General features: G+C 39.0%; 2 protein-coding genes across 4 annotated transcripts; one reads left to right on the forward strand and one right to left on the reverse strand.

The window, feature by feature from the left end:
• The first annotated feature begins 739 nt into the window (after positions 1 to 739).
• Positions 740 to 7,519, forward strand: LOC113132678 (nucleobindin-2). 3 transcript variants are annotated; one of them, XM_033325254.1, is made up of 14 exons: positions 740 to 877; positions 1,381 to 1,518; positions 1,815 to 1,922; positions 2,004 to 2,136; positions 2,701 to 2,807; positions 3,499 to 3,684; positions 3,985 to 4,075; positions 4,252 to 4,310; positions 4,427 to 4,519; positions 4,814 to 4,823; positions 4,856 to 4,935; positions 5,237 to 5,407; positions 5,777 to 5,831; positions 6,204 to 7,519. In XM_033325254.1, exons 2-14 carry the CDS (start codon positions 1,381 to 1,383, stop codon positions 6,299 to 6,301), a joined length of 1,329 nt encoding a protein of 442 aa, XP_033181145.1. In that variant the 5' UTR covers positions 740 to 877; the 3' UTR covers positions 6,302 to 7,519. The 3 variants fall into 3 exon arrangements, with proteins under 3 accessions (XP_033181145.1, XP_033181146.1, XP_026166756.1); XM_033325255.1 differs by having other exon boundaries at positions 2,704 to 2,807; XM_026310971.1 differs by lacking the exons at positions 4,814 to 4,823; positions 4,856 to 4,935.
• Positions 7,520 to 7,931: 412 nt separating this feature from the next.
• On the reverse strand, positions 7,932 to 11,566 carry LOC113132680 (2-oxoglutarate-dependent dioxygenase htyE-like). The gene is made up of 7 exons (XM_026310974.2): positions 11,274 to 11,566; positions 9,953 to 10,077; positions 9,784 to 9,850; positions 9,314 to 9,470; positions 8,812 to 8,954; positions 8,575 to 8,685; positions 7,932 to 8,298 (listed from the first exon to the last, which is right to left on the reverse strand). The coding sequence occupies exons 1-7, from the start codon at positions 11,427 to 11,429 to the stop codon at positions 8,119 to 8,121; spliced, it is 939 nt and encodes a 312-aa protein (XP_026166759.1). The 5' UTR covers positions 11,430 to 11,566; the 3' UTR covers positions 7,932 to 8,118.
• Positions 11,567 to 12,179: the final 613 nt, after the last annotated feature.

Consider the following 12,179-nt stretch of genomic DNA (forward strand, 5'->3'; position numbering starts at 1 on the left):
GGTCATTTCAATTTTCCATCTGATATAAAAATGTATGTAGTTTACTGGGGTATCTCAGTGTTTCTGAAATGAAAACACTAAACACACTTGTGGCACATTTCTTTCTTTTTTTTTTACTTACACAGCGTGAAAATAGTTTTTGCCTCATTATTCTGACTTCCTTTGTTAGTTGCCTGTTTCTCATCAGTATAATAACAAAGTACAGTGTTCTGTTGTGCTGTATTGTCCCAATAATGCACCAGAGGATGTAGTCTTTTCCAACACTGCCTTTATACACACAGTGTTGTCAGTAATCAGCAAACGTTAGGACGCCTGTTTGCATCAGCCTTCAAGATTTCATTTACTTTAATATATTATTATTATTATTATTATTGTTATTATTTGACAGTTACATTTTGTTTACAGTACTGGGTACTATTTAAAGAATGTTCAATACACATCCATCCATTTTCTATACCCGTTTTACTCTATACTTTTTTTTACATGACCATTTAAAGGCAAATCTTCTGTTATTACTGGAGTAAGGTTTAATTATTACTCCGCCCTGCCTGGGGTTGAGTAAACGCCACGTACAGTTTGGCTCAACGCATCTTAGGTCACTGGTTAACAGGTTGATACGATTTGACTGGCAGGTAAAGCGACCAATCGGCTTTCAACGCGACTATTTTGCAAGGATTCCATACTTTTTATACCCAATGATGAGCGATGGTAGGCGGGGCGTTGCCATGGCGAACGGAGCCGTATTTCGTAGGTTGTGGCCGTTGGAGGCTCGTATTGGTGGTCGGTGACAGATGACAGCTGCACACACGTTGAGGAAAACTAAACACCTGAAGCGAAGAGAGAGGAGGAAAGAGGAGCCCAAAGTACCTGTTTACAAGTAAGCGTTATTTTTACACGAGCTGCTAATTGTTCTGCATTTTACTATAAACGGTGAGGATTGTTGTGACGCTTTTCTAGGGATAATAATTTAGCTACAGTCTTCACTACACCATCCTGACTAAATCTGTTCTTTAGATGATGAAGCTGCTTTATCTGTTTGTCTGTTTGTCATCAGAAGGTGGAGGTCTACAACACTTTTTCAGACATAAGGCTCTGGCAGAGGAATTGTTGTTTATCCACCAAAACACATGTCTGTGGCAGTGTTGTGTTTTGAGATTAAGTCTAACTTGCATAACCTCATCCTATTTTGACTGCAGGTGAAGCTCTGGCTTCTTTTTCTTTTGCAATGCTTGAGAAATAAAGCCCCTGCCCACTCAATGCCAGTTACACACTGGGCATTTAGGCTTTAAGAACATTTTCAGTACAATCTTAAAACCATCTTCATCTAATTTTACACAATTCTGACTTACGCAATTAACCTGTGTTTCTTTACCTAATCAGATGATGAGGAGTAAAGCTCTGGTCCGATGTGCGGTGGTTCTGCTCAGTTTGTGGCTGTGTATCCAGTCAGTGCCTATCAGTGTGGATAAGACTAAAGAAATGCCCCAAGAAGAGGAACTGGGACCCCCACAGAGTGCTGTGAGTCAGATGGGCAGTGCCAGTCCTGGATATCTTCTTTAAATCTGAGTCTTACAGCTAATTACACCAAATGCCACTATAAGTCATCTAAAGGAGGAAATTCTTTGAGCTTATTGTGTCTCAGACATGGTTGTTTTGAAACATTTGCTTGTTTTTGGTAAAAGATTGATGAGAAGTTGAAGTTTAATGTATTTTTGACTGTTTGAGAGGTTTTTCATAATGACCCTAAGTTATATGTTACCAAGTTAAAATTATATTTACTTACAATTTTGATGTGTGCTTGGTTTATGCTTCAGGAAACTGGGCTGCACTACGACCGCTACCTCAGGGAAGTTATCGAGTACCTTGAGAAAGATCCCCACTTTAGAGAAAAGCTCAAAAATGCCAACATGGAAGACATCAAGGTACAACCCTTTATTTTTTAAGCCTTTTACTGTCTTGAACACTTTGTATTAAAGTGTGGCATGTTGATGTGCTGCTTGCAGAACGGCAAACTTTCCAAAGAGCTAGACTTTGTCCACCACAATTTCCGGACAAAGCTCGATGAGATAAAGAGGGAAGAGATGAACAGGTTGCGGATGCTCATCAAAGCCAAACATGACATCCAGGATGGGAATAGTAAGTATCCTGCATATGTCTTGATAATGTGTTGCTGACTAACTTAGGCTGTTTTTGAAGTTGCACAAGAGGTTTTGAAATCCAAGTCGGCAACTGGGTGATTGTCAAATGTACAACTTGGCTCTTAGACACAGGAACATGATGTAATACCCTGACTACCTTAGCTAATAGTGACTTCTGTCTGTCAGGAGGAACTGCTGAATATAAATGAAGTACAGAAGTACAGTTTGAAGTTTTAATGTATCATCTTCCAATGGTCATTATGACAAGAAATGGTGACACAGAAATGTGTTGCCATCATATTTAGAATTTCAGTTTAACTTATTTGCTTTTCCAGGGTAAATTGATCTAAGGCTTTGGTAAACACAGTCTGGGCCTGCCTCTGGCTATTTGCTGGAAGTACAGCTCAAACTTAAAATATCTCAAAATGCAAAAGCACATGTGGAAAGTAACCAATCACCTGAATAACATTATTGCAGTCACCTAATATAAGTGAAATATGTGGTTCTTCTCATGAAATACTTATTGTAACTGGTAAATAAATCTTTATTATTCTCTTCCTAGCAGGCTGGACAGTGGACCACCAGGCCCTGCTGAAACAGTTTGAGCATCTCAACCATATGAACCCAGAGACTTTTGAGGTGGAGGACCTGGACCGTCTCATCACATCGGTACAGACAGTGGAGAAAAGAACACACCGTTTCCTAAACAGGCCTTTACTGTTATAGATCTGACAGAATAAAGGAAAGTCTTATATGTGAAGAATAACTGTTTTATTATTCTCAGTGCGTAAAGACTGTTGGACAAATGCCTGAAAATATCTTGTAAACAGCCTCCCACAGATACAACATGGCAGCCACACAGTCCTAGATACTAGTTTCTTCACTTTGTTGGAATTAATGATTTTTTCCAGTTTTTGTTCTTATGTTTATAATGAGGGGTGTTCTACACTGTTTGTGTTTACTGTAGTACTGTTGCTTATAGGTAAGCACATCACAGTCATACCTATAATCACAGTAAAGAGCATCTTGCCTCATATTATGGCTATAATTAGACTAGGGAGAATTACAGGTGTCAGCACCACTCACATTTTGGCCTTTTTAATTTCACTTGTAATAACATCACAGCTTTATGTTGTTTGTTGGAGAAGGCTGAATAGCAGAATGTTTCCTGTGAACTAGAAAAAAGGGGGCGTCAGTTCACTGGTTTTGCATGTAGTCCTAGTTTACAGTTAATAATTTGTGTAGTTGTGTGTAATCTTTGTTCTATGAAACTGAACCTTGTTCAGTCAAGCAGCTTGGTTCATCCTTATAGGGTCAACTGGGATTATACCTTTCTGCAACTTTTTGCTTTCATTCGTAGGCAACCAAAGACCTGGAGAACTTTGACAGGGACCACCACGAAGAGTTCAAGAGGTATGAGATGATGAAGGAGCATGAAAGGAGGGAACGTCTGAAGAACATGAACGAGGAGGACCGCAAGAAGGAAGAGCAGCACTATGATGAGATGAAGAAGAAACACGCTGACCATCCCAAAGTTAATCACCCTGTAAGATCCCTGCTGTGATGGAGATGTGTTAGTATTGAATTAGCTAAATTCTCAGTTGCTTTCATTCATTAGTTCTAAGAATTATTGGGACCGACTGAACAGCATTATTTAGAAAACATGACAGGATTTTGCAGAACAAAATTAAAGAGTTTAGCTGATTTTGTTTGTGCATTAAAAGGTTAATACGAAGATACCAACTGCCGCAGAAACACCAGAACACAGAATCCTTAAGGAAACTGCTGTGATTAAAATTAAGATGAAGTGACACCAACCCTGGTGTGTATGTGTGTGTGTGTACAGGGCAGTGAAGACCAGCTGAAAGAAGTGTGGCAGGAAGCAGATGGTTTGGACCCAGAAGATTTTGATCCCAAAACTTTCTTCAAAATGCATGGTAACTAACATGGTAAATCTGTTGCACACAGAGAAGTGGTCAAGTGATCTATGTTGCACATATCAATACCATATAGTTTTAATATGAGATGAATAACATTCATCATATACGCACATAACAAAGCTGTGTAGGGATGAGATGATCTGTTTATTCCAGTCAATTGCACTGCGTTACAGACAGCAATGGAGATGGTTTCTTTGATGAGGCCGAGCTTGAAGCTCTCTTCACTAAAGAGGTATTTACAGTTTTGTATTTATGTCTCACTTCCCTCATTCTGTATGTTTTCGGATAATATAATATATAAATAAAGAAGGGTTTATAGCCACATTCATGTATTTCTGTGTCTTCAAGCTGGAGAAGGTGTACAACCCTGAAAATGAAGAAGACGACATGGTTGAGATGGAAGAAGAGAGACTACGAATGAGGGAGCATGTTATGAATGAGGTGAGCTTCTGAAAGAACAATTAATGTTATTATTAATGTTTATTTCTGCAGTAAGACTTGGCCCTGATCAAGCTGCACCAATGAGGTCACTAAAAGGATCTGTTCAGTTGTAAATGCTGGACTGTTTGCATTGCTCATCTGACCTCTGTCTGAAGATTGGACTGTGCTCAACAGTAACATCACCAGGAAACAGAGTCAACACTTTAGCCAGGAGGCAAAAGGTTGAGGTTTGCTCTTGGCCAATGATTAATCTTGACACCAGTGCTCAAAGCAGCTCCATGTGTTGATGTTTAGGTGGACACCAATAAAGAAATAAATAAAAATAATAAAGATAATATAAAGACAGACTTGTGTCACTGAGCGAGTTCATGGCAGCCACGAAGAAGGAGGAGTTCTTTGACAAAGATGAGTGGGAGGTAAGATCTAAATTTTATGGAGGTCTTCAGCTACCGTCAGTTGGAGACGTCCTTCCTCTTGAAACTCTTGTTGGATGATGAAATACAAAACTACAGGTCATACAAAAAGCAAGGTAGTCAACAGCTCTTCTGCTAAATGTTTCTTTTAAGACAAACCAAAATCAATTATCCAGCACTCAGCAAAGTTTGACATATCCCACATATTTTATTATCATAAATCAACCCTGTTATTCATTGTATTGTTTGTTTTTTAAATTCTCTACCCTGCTTCCTGCCACATGTGGTAATCTTGCCTCCACAGACTTTAGGTCAACACCCCTATTTCACTGAGGAGGAGCTGAGGGAGTACGAACAGCAACTGGCCAACGAGGAGAATAAGATTAACATTAGGTCAGCCGAGCTGCAGAGACAGAAGGAGGAGCTTGAACGGAAACAGGAAGAACTTAATGCTCAGAGGATGGGGCTACAGCAGGTGAAGTAGAAAACAAGTTATTTTCATGTGAACAGTGATCAGAAATCAGGATTTCTTCCCTCAGTATCATACAGTTGCTTTACAGTTGCAGCAGATGGAGTAATATGCTCACAATAACCTACAGTCATTTCTGATTGAAGACATACATGATCTGCTGCCCTGTGAACTACTGTTCCAGCTCTGTTGAGCTACATCCAAAGGTTATTTAAGATGTTATTTAAAGGAGACAAAACCAGCTATTTTTAAACTCTCAGAGCACATGAAGGCAAATTGTGATTTTATTGTCAGCAACATGTGTAGTTGCAGTTGTTGTTTATTTGGGTTAATAAACTGAGCTCTAATGGTTCCTGTTATTCTTTTTTTGCTCAGGCAGTAGAAGAAATGGAAAAGTTAAAAGCCCAGAACCTAAAAGCTGAGGTCAATCGTAAGTATCACACTGGAGTGACAGCTGTTTGAATGTGATTTAGGAGCGTTGGCACACAGAACAGTCTTTCAGTAACATTCAATTGATGGGGTCCTATTGCCATTTAATATTTGACTTTCAGAAAGTGAAAGCCATGATGGACCTGACCTGTATGTTTGTCCTTTGTATGCTGGAATGTACATTTAAAATAATGTAACTCAATACATAACTCAATAACTAACAGAAAGTAGAATATATCTACTTTATGACTTTTATCTGACTTTATACCAGCTGGAAGAAAACACTACTCATCTAACGTTAATGGGCTTTCATCATCAGCTTTATGTTCATGTGGATGCAAACAGTCTATGCCAACGTGACTCTCTGTTGCAGAGCCCCGAGCTCCTGTAGCTGGAGGTGAACCAGCACCAGTTGTGCCACTACCCACTGGTCACCAGCAGCAAGATGTGCCAGTGCCAGGACACTCTTAGCAGCGTTCACCACTCTCACCAGTGAATGTGTTTGAAATGATTCCACTTTTTAATTTAGGATTTTCACACCATGTGACCAAAATTATTCGTCATTAAAGAGAGCACTTCTGATTTCAGGTTTCAAACATTATGGCCCCTCCTGCTGGACCTTTGGATGGTCTTGAACTGTGGAGTGGGTCTATTTTTGTTTTTGTGAATGTGTTATTTAGTTTACACTGGAGTTCACTGTCACTTAGAGAAAAACAAACTCTGGACTACTTTAAAAATTATTTATTTTTGTGTCAGGTGAAGAGAGCCTATTATTACAGAAAAAAATAATGTTATATAAGTTTATGTACTGCTGCTGGTAAATGAGTGAAAATGCTCTAATCTGAAAGGCTTCAATTTTCCATGATGTAATAAGACAGTATAGTTTCTTAGCAGGTAATTAATCCACAAACTACTTTTCTTTATAAAAAGTCTCAGACTAGCATTTCACCATATTAATTTTATATTTTGTATATATATATTTTAAATTATTTTGTCCTTCAGTACCTCCACACTGTAACAGTTAAGAGTTTTCATCATCATTAGTCTCCTCATTTTCCTCATAGATAATGTTTAGTAGCTTTAGTAGTAGTGAAAATTTTTGCATGTTCATAAAATGCACATTCGTTCAGTTGTATTTTCAGCTGTTGTCTCCTTTAAACCAGATACTATTGGACCATATTTAGTTTACAAATGAAGGTACACATATATTTAAATATTTTAAATTAACATTGCTTCTGTTGGTGATGATTGTATGAATTCACTATGTGTTAGTGCCAGTGGCTGTGTGAGTTTGTCATTATTCATGATTGAATACTTTTAATTAGAATCAACAGCACTCTAAATCAAACTGCAGCAGAGCGAATTTCAACTCATCTCTGGCACAGGAGGTGGAAAACCTGAATTTAAGTCACGTGACTTCAGAATAGTATTGATTATAGATTGATACAACAGGTGTGATATAGGTAGGGCATAAAAATGAGAAAGTATTTGAGTAACTAATGTATGATATACCTTTTATTTTAGGTTTTTATTCAAAACTGTCAACCCAACCTCTGGGCATCCCAGTACCTGGTTGCAGATCTAGTTTGTATGTTCCTTTTAAAAAGCCACTAAATCTGCCCACAGTCCAACATCCAGTGTTATGAGTTCATGAAACTGTATAAGGACAATAAAGTGAATGAGCTTGCAGGTTTAAGGTTTTGTGTTTCTTCTTTGCATCATACACATTGGTTCACTGATTATCTAAAAACTACAATACTGCTAAAGTACAACTAAAAATGTTAATTACTGTGAGAGCTTCAGTGACATATTTAAAACATTTTCCTTTGGTCATGGAAGGACAAGTATGTTCGTCTATGATTTGCAGCTGTGTGACAGATTTCATGGGCAGAAACTCAATTTTGGCCATATGAGTGTCTGAAGCATTCAATGAGATAGGCACTTAGTCGGGTAGGGGGTTGTGTTGACTTCTTGGCTTGACTTCTAAAAGTTCAAAAAGGAGAGTAGCACATTGAACTGTGTAAGAGTCGAAGCTGATGGCCAAAAGTTGAAACTATTGTAACTTCTGGTTCTCTGCTTATATGTCATCACATGTAAATAATTAGAGTTTGTTTTATTTTTATTATTTCAGAAGAAAACATATTTAAGAGTCACATTTTGACAATAAAATATTAAAAACAAACATTTTTATGTTCTTTTGTAAAAGTCCAATTAATCAAAAACATGAATGACCGTACGTCTACGATTTGCAGCTGTGTGTGTATGTGACAAACTTCATGGGCAAAAATTTAATTCTGGCCATACGAGTTTTTGAAGCGTTCAATGAGATAGTCGCCTGCTGTAATCGGGGGGTATTTGTTGGAGCCATCACAGCAGGTGATCAGAGCTTCATCATCAGGGTGGACAAAGAAGGCCATGGACTGACGTGTGCTGGAGTCTCCAGGAGGAGGCAGCAAAACCCTGTGGACCTGAGGAACAAGGAACAACTACGATGACAAGTTTTTATTCTTTCACAACAACATGAACCATAACTCTTATTACTTGTACTGAGTCAGTCACTGAGTGGTATTTCTTAAAACACCAAGGTCTAAATCATTTCTGTTCTCTGGTAGTTGAGATTTGTGAAACTAAAGCTAAAAAAAACTCAGATACAGAGCATTTAAACTTACAGTATGTGATCTTAGTGAGTCTACTTGGGTAAAACCATCTGTTTCAAATACTTTTTACTCTCTCCTTTCACTCACCACAGAGACAAACTGATCGCTGGTCCAGCGCTGCATCAGGTCAGCGATGTTGATGAGGACTGTCCCGGGGATACAGGGAGCACAGACGAAATCACCTGAACGGTTCTGGACCTGAAGGTTGACAAGTGTCAGGAGGATTAAATAACTGAACACTTTTCTTCCATTCTAGCAAAAAACTGTTTTTAAGATTTTATTTATCTATGTATATTTTATAAATCCAGATGATTCTGTTGTTACCTGCAGACCTTCAGAGCCCTGGAACAACAGTGTGAAGGTGCCGTAGTCAGAATGCTCTCCACAGCGAACCTGACCTTCCTTTGCTTTTTCACTGTTCACTGATGGGTAGTAGAGGGACCGCAGAGTTGTGCCATTTACATCAGCTGCAGGAGAAAAACAGAAATGAAATTCCTCCAAGAAAGTCACATTTCCTATCATCTGGTGCTAAACGTCTTTGCTGGCATTGCAGAAAACTAAACACAGTCTGAGGAAGGAGACTGTCTGTATTTCTGGGACATTGTGTGTGGAGGAAATGCTCTTGAGCAAATCTCTGTAACTTCACCTCCTTTATCGACTGAGCAGCATCAGAAAATGTGCACACATGCTCAGAAGAGTCTCAGTGATAAAAAGAATCAATCCACAGTGCTACCACACATCAGCTGCTCTACACTGATTGTTTTGCACCTTCCACCCTTATTTTTAGACTGACAACAAACTGCAGAGTGGTGTTTTCTGAACATACTTCCTATAAAACGATGTGTACTCAGGAGCACCTCTGGGTCCAGACCCAGGCTGAGGGCCATGACCCTCAGCACCCTCAGAGAGAGCTCTTTACAGCGCTGGTAGAAAGACGTAAGAATCTCCTGGAAGTCTTTTACATCTTCTGATGACGGCCATTTCTACCACAGAGGAGAAGAACATTAGAGCCTGAGCAGTTCTAGATGTCTGAGGCTGACGATAATATGGTCAAGTTAAAAATATGATAAATAATGGACTTAACAGGACACATGCAATGAGGGATATTTTCTCAACCTCTTCAAACATTTCTGAGGGATTTCTGTAGACTGCTGTAGTTTCTTATCTATAAATGCTGATACTGATACAGCAACTTCACATCATTCAATCATATCAAAAGGCTGATTTATCAGTCAGGCACTTTAACCATCGAACTGACAATGACATAAAGATCTGTACTCAATTATGAATCATTACTGTGTCAGGGTCAAGAGACGTAAGGTTGAATGACTCCTTAAGGTCTCCAGGTCGACGGGGATTCAACCTGAAACAAAGTCATATGAATTTAAAAGCAGACACAGAAAACAAAGAACAGACTTTCTTAAAACACATCCATACAAAAATGTGTCCACGGTCTGAATCCTACCTTTCAGTCTCCATAGACACCCAGCCGTGGTTAACACTGTTGGGAAAGTTACCCCTGCTGAAGGGTTTTTTCAGTTCCTCTGGCTGCAAGAAGAACTTCTTGGATATGTCCATAACACGGGCCACCTAAGCCAATACAAACAAAACGCATGTTCCGACTAGAATCGTCATTTTTTGAGGAAAATGTGTGTGATTGCTGAAAATATGTTGTTATTGGTGCTTGCAGCTGTTGGAGCTGGGAGGTTTAACATGCTGGTCACTGCAGAAGTGAGAGCATGTTCAAGATTGTCATGTATGAAAAATATTAGACTCAACAAGTTATATAAGGATTATGTTGTTTTGCTTCAGTATTGTTTACACATACTCATGGGAAAAGCCTGGCCAGTCAGATCCACTCACTTTCTCGGTGGATCTGGCCTCTGGCCTCAAATGAGCTGGGCCAATCACAGCTCTTTATCTGCAATGGAGTGGGCCTTATGCTCCAGTTGGCCAACCAGATTTAAACAAGCCTTGCACATACGCACTGACTTGTTCTTAATGTTTCTCAATGCCAGTCCCAAGTCCACAAATCTTTCTACAACAGGCTTTTGCTGTTTACTCTGTTCAAAAATATGCACAGAACTGGTGATAACAGGGAATTCTCATGTTTTTACAACAAGAACAACAGTCATTCACTAGTCTCTTTACCACACGCCATGCGTCCATTGATCGGCCCCCTCAATCTCAACCCATGACAATCCAGAGAAATTATTTGTATAGAATAGAAAAAGAGTTAGTCTTCACACAGGAAGGTCCCTGCTGGGTTGAAACTCTATTGGACAGTTTCTCAGCAGAAACCTACCTATCAGAATCAAGGTGCATGGCCAATTTGATTTAGGAGTCATGCCATTGAAACTCTAAAGCCAATAACAGGACAATGATGAGGGATTTTGGAGAATGAGACAACCATTATTTTCATTATGCACCAATTTGTAAGAAGTTTGCGTGAACTATGCAGGAAAGGGTCAGGAAAAAGTGTTTTTCTTCCAGCAATTACGAAATTATGACAGAAAACCCAACCACTGTAATAACTGGCCACATGGTGGCACTGTAGACGTAATTTTTCAGTATGTGAAGCATTTCAGCTGCATTGTTTTTTTGTTTTTTTTTTACAAAACCACGTCCCATAGACCGCCATTCAATAATAATAATAATAGGCGTCTAAAGACAGATGGAAGAAAATAAATAACAGGAAGAATAAACTGCTTTCAGCAATCACAGTAATTTAGACTCTTTCAAAATAAAAAACTAAACACAGTGTTGAATTTATCTACTGGCCTCACCTCCTCCTCAGTGATCCCAGTGTTTTTCAGAAAAACGAAACCAACTTTTAAAAAAGCTGTTTTCATCTCTTCGCTCAAGCTGCACAGCTGCTCGTCAGAAACATCTGGCTCATTCTGGAGGCTGCACGCGCCAAAGTCCAGCACCGGGATGCTCATTTTTCCAGGGTCTCAAACGCTGATCTGAGAGAAAAAGCTCAGGACTGTTTGAAAAATGTTTCATGAGAGAAAACTCCCGTGTGAGCATCTTCACGTAGGCTAGTCATGAGGCCATATCCAGCCAATGGGACAAACAAACGTGCAAGTCTGTGGACGTGACGTTTGACAGAGGAAGCATGGGTGCTTTATTTGGCGCCGAGTCAAAATTGCGTATGAAGAAAGTGTGTAACTCACAGCTGACTGAACAGGCCAATTAAAACTCGACTCATGGCCCAGAGGAGACCTGACATTAAAAGGTCGTGTGTTACTGTCTAAAGATGAAGGCGACTGTCTCATTTATGTGGATTCATCATTTCATCACCTCAGGCTTTTTAACCTTTAGTGCAAACATTAGGTTATATATTAGAATCTGTGATCTGTAATTCTTGTAAACATGGTGCTTTGGACTGCAGTCTTACTTTAAAATACAAAGAAAGAAGCTATTTTGTCATGCAAAATGATGCACAGGGATAATTAATCATAATAATAATTATTAGAAACAATGCTGATATATTTCATATTAAAAATAGGTCTTTTTTCCTAAAAGACTGGTTTGGCAGAGAGACTATGTAGGTTGGTCAGCTGATTAACTTGGAAGGCTATCTCATGGACTCTCATTCCTCATTTACAGTAAAACATGTGTCATCAAATTACAGGGAAACAGTCAAATTACAGGGAAACAGGTTCATTGAGTTAACCTATGTTTGGATT

The sequence above is a fragment of the Mastacembelus armatus genome, chromosome 6 (assembly GCF_900324485.2).
Source record: "Mastacembelus armatus chromosome 6, fMasArm1.2, whole genome shotgun sequence".
Taxonomy (NCBI): domain Eukaryota; kingdom Metazoa; phylum Chordata; class Actinopteri; order Synbranchiformes; family Mastacembelidae; genus Mastacembelus; species Mastacembelus armatus.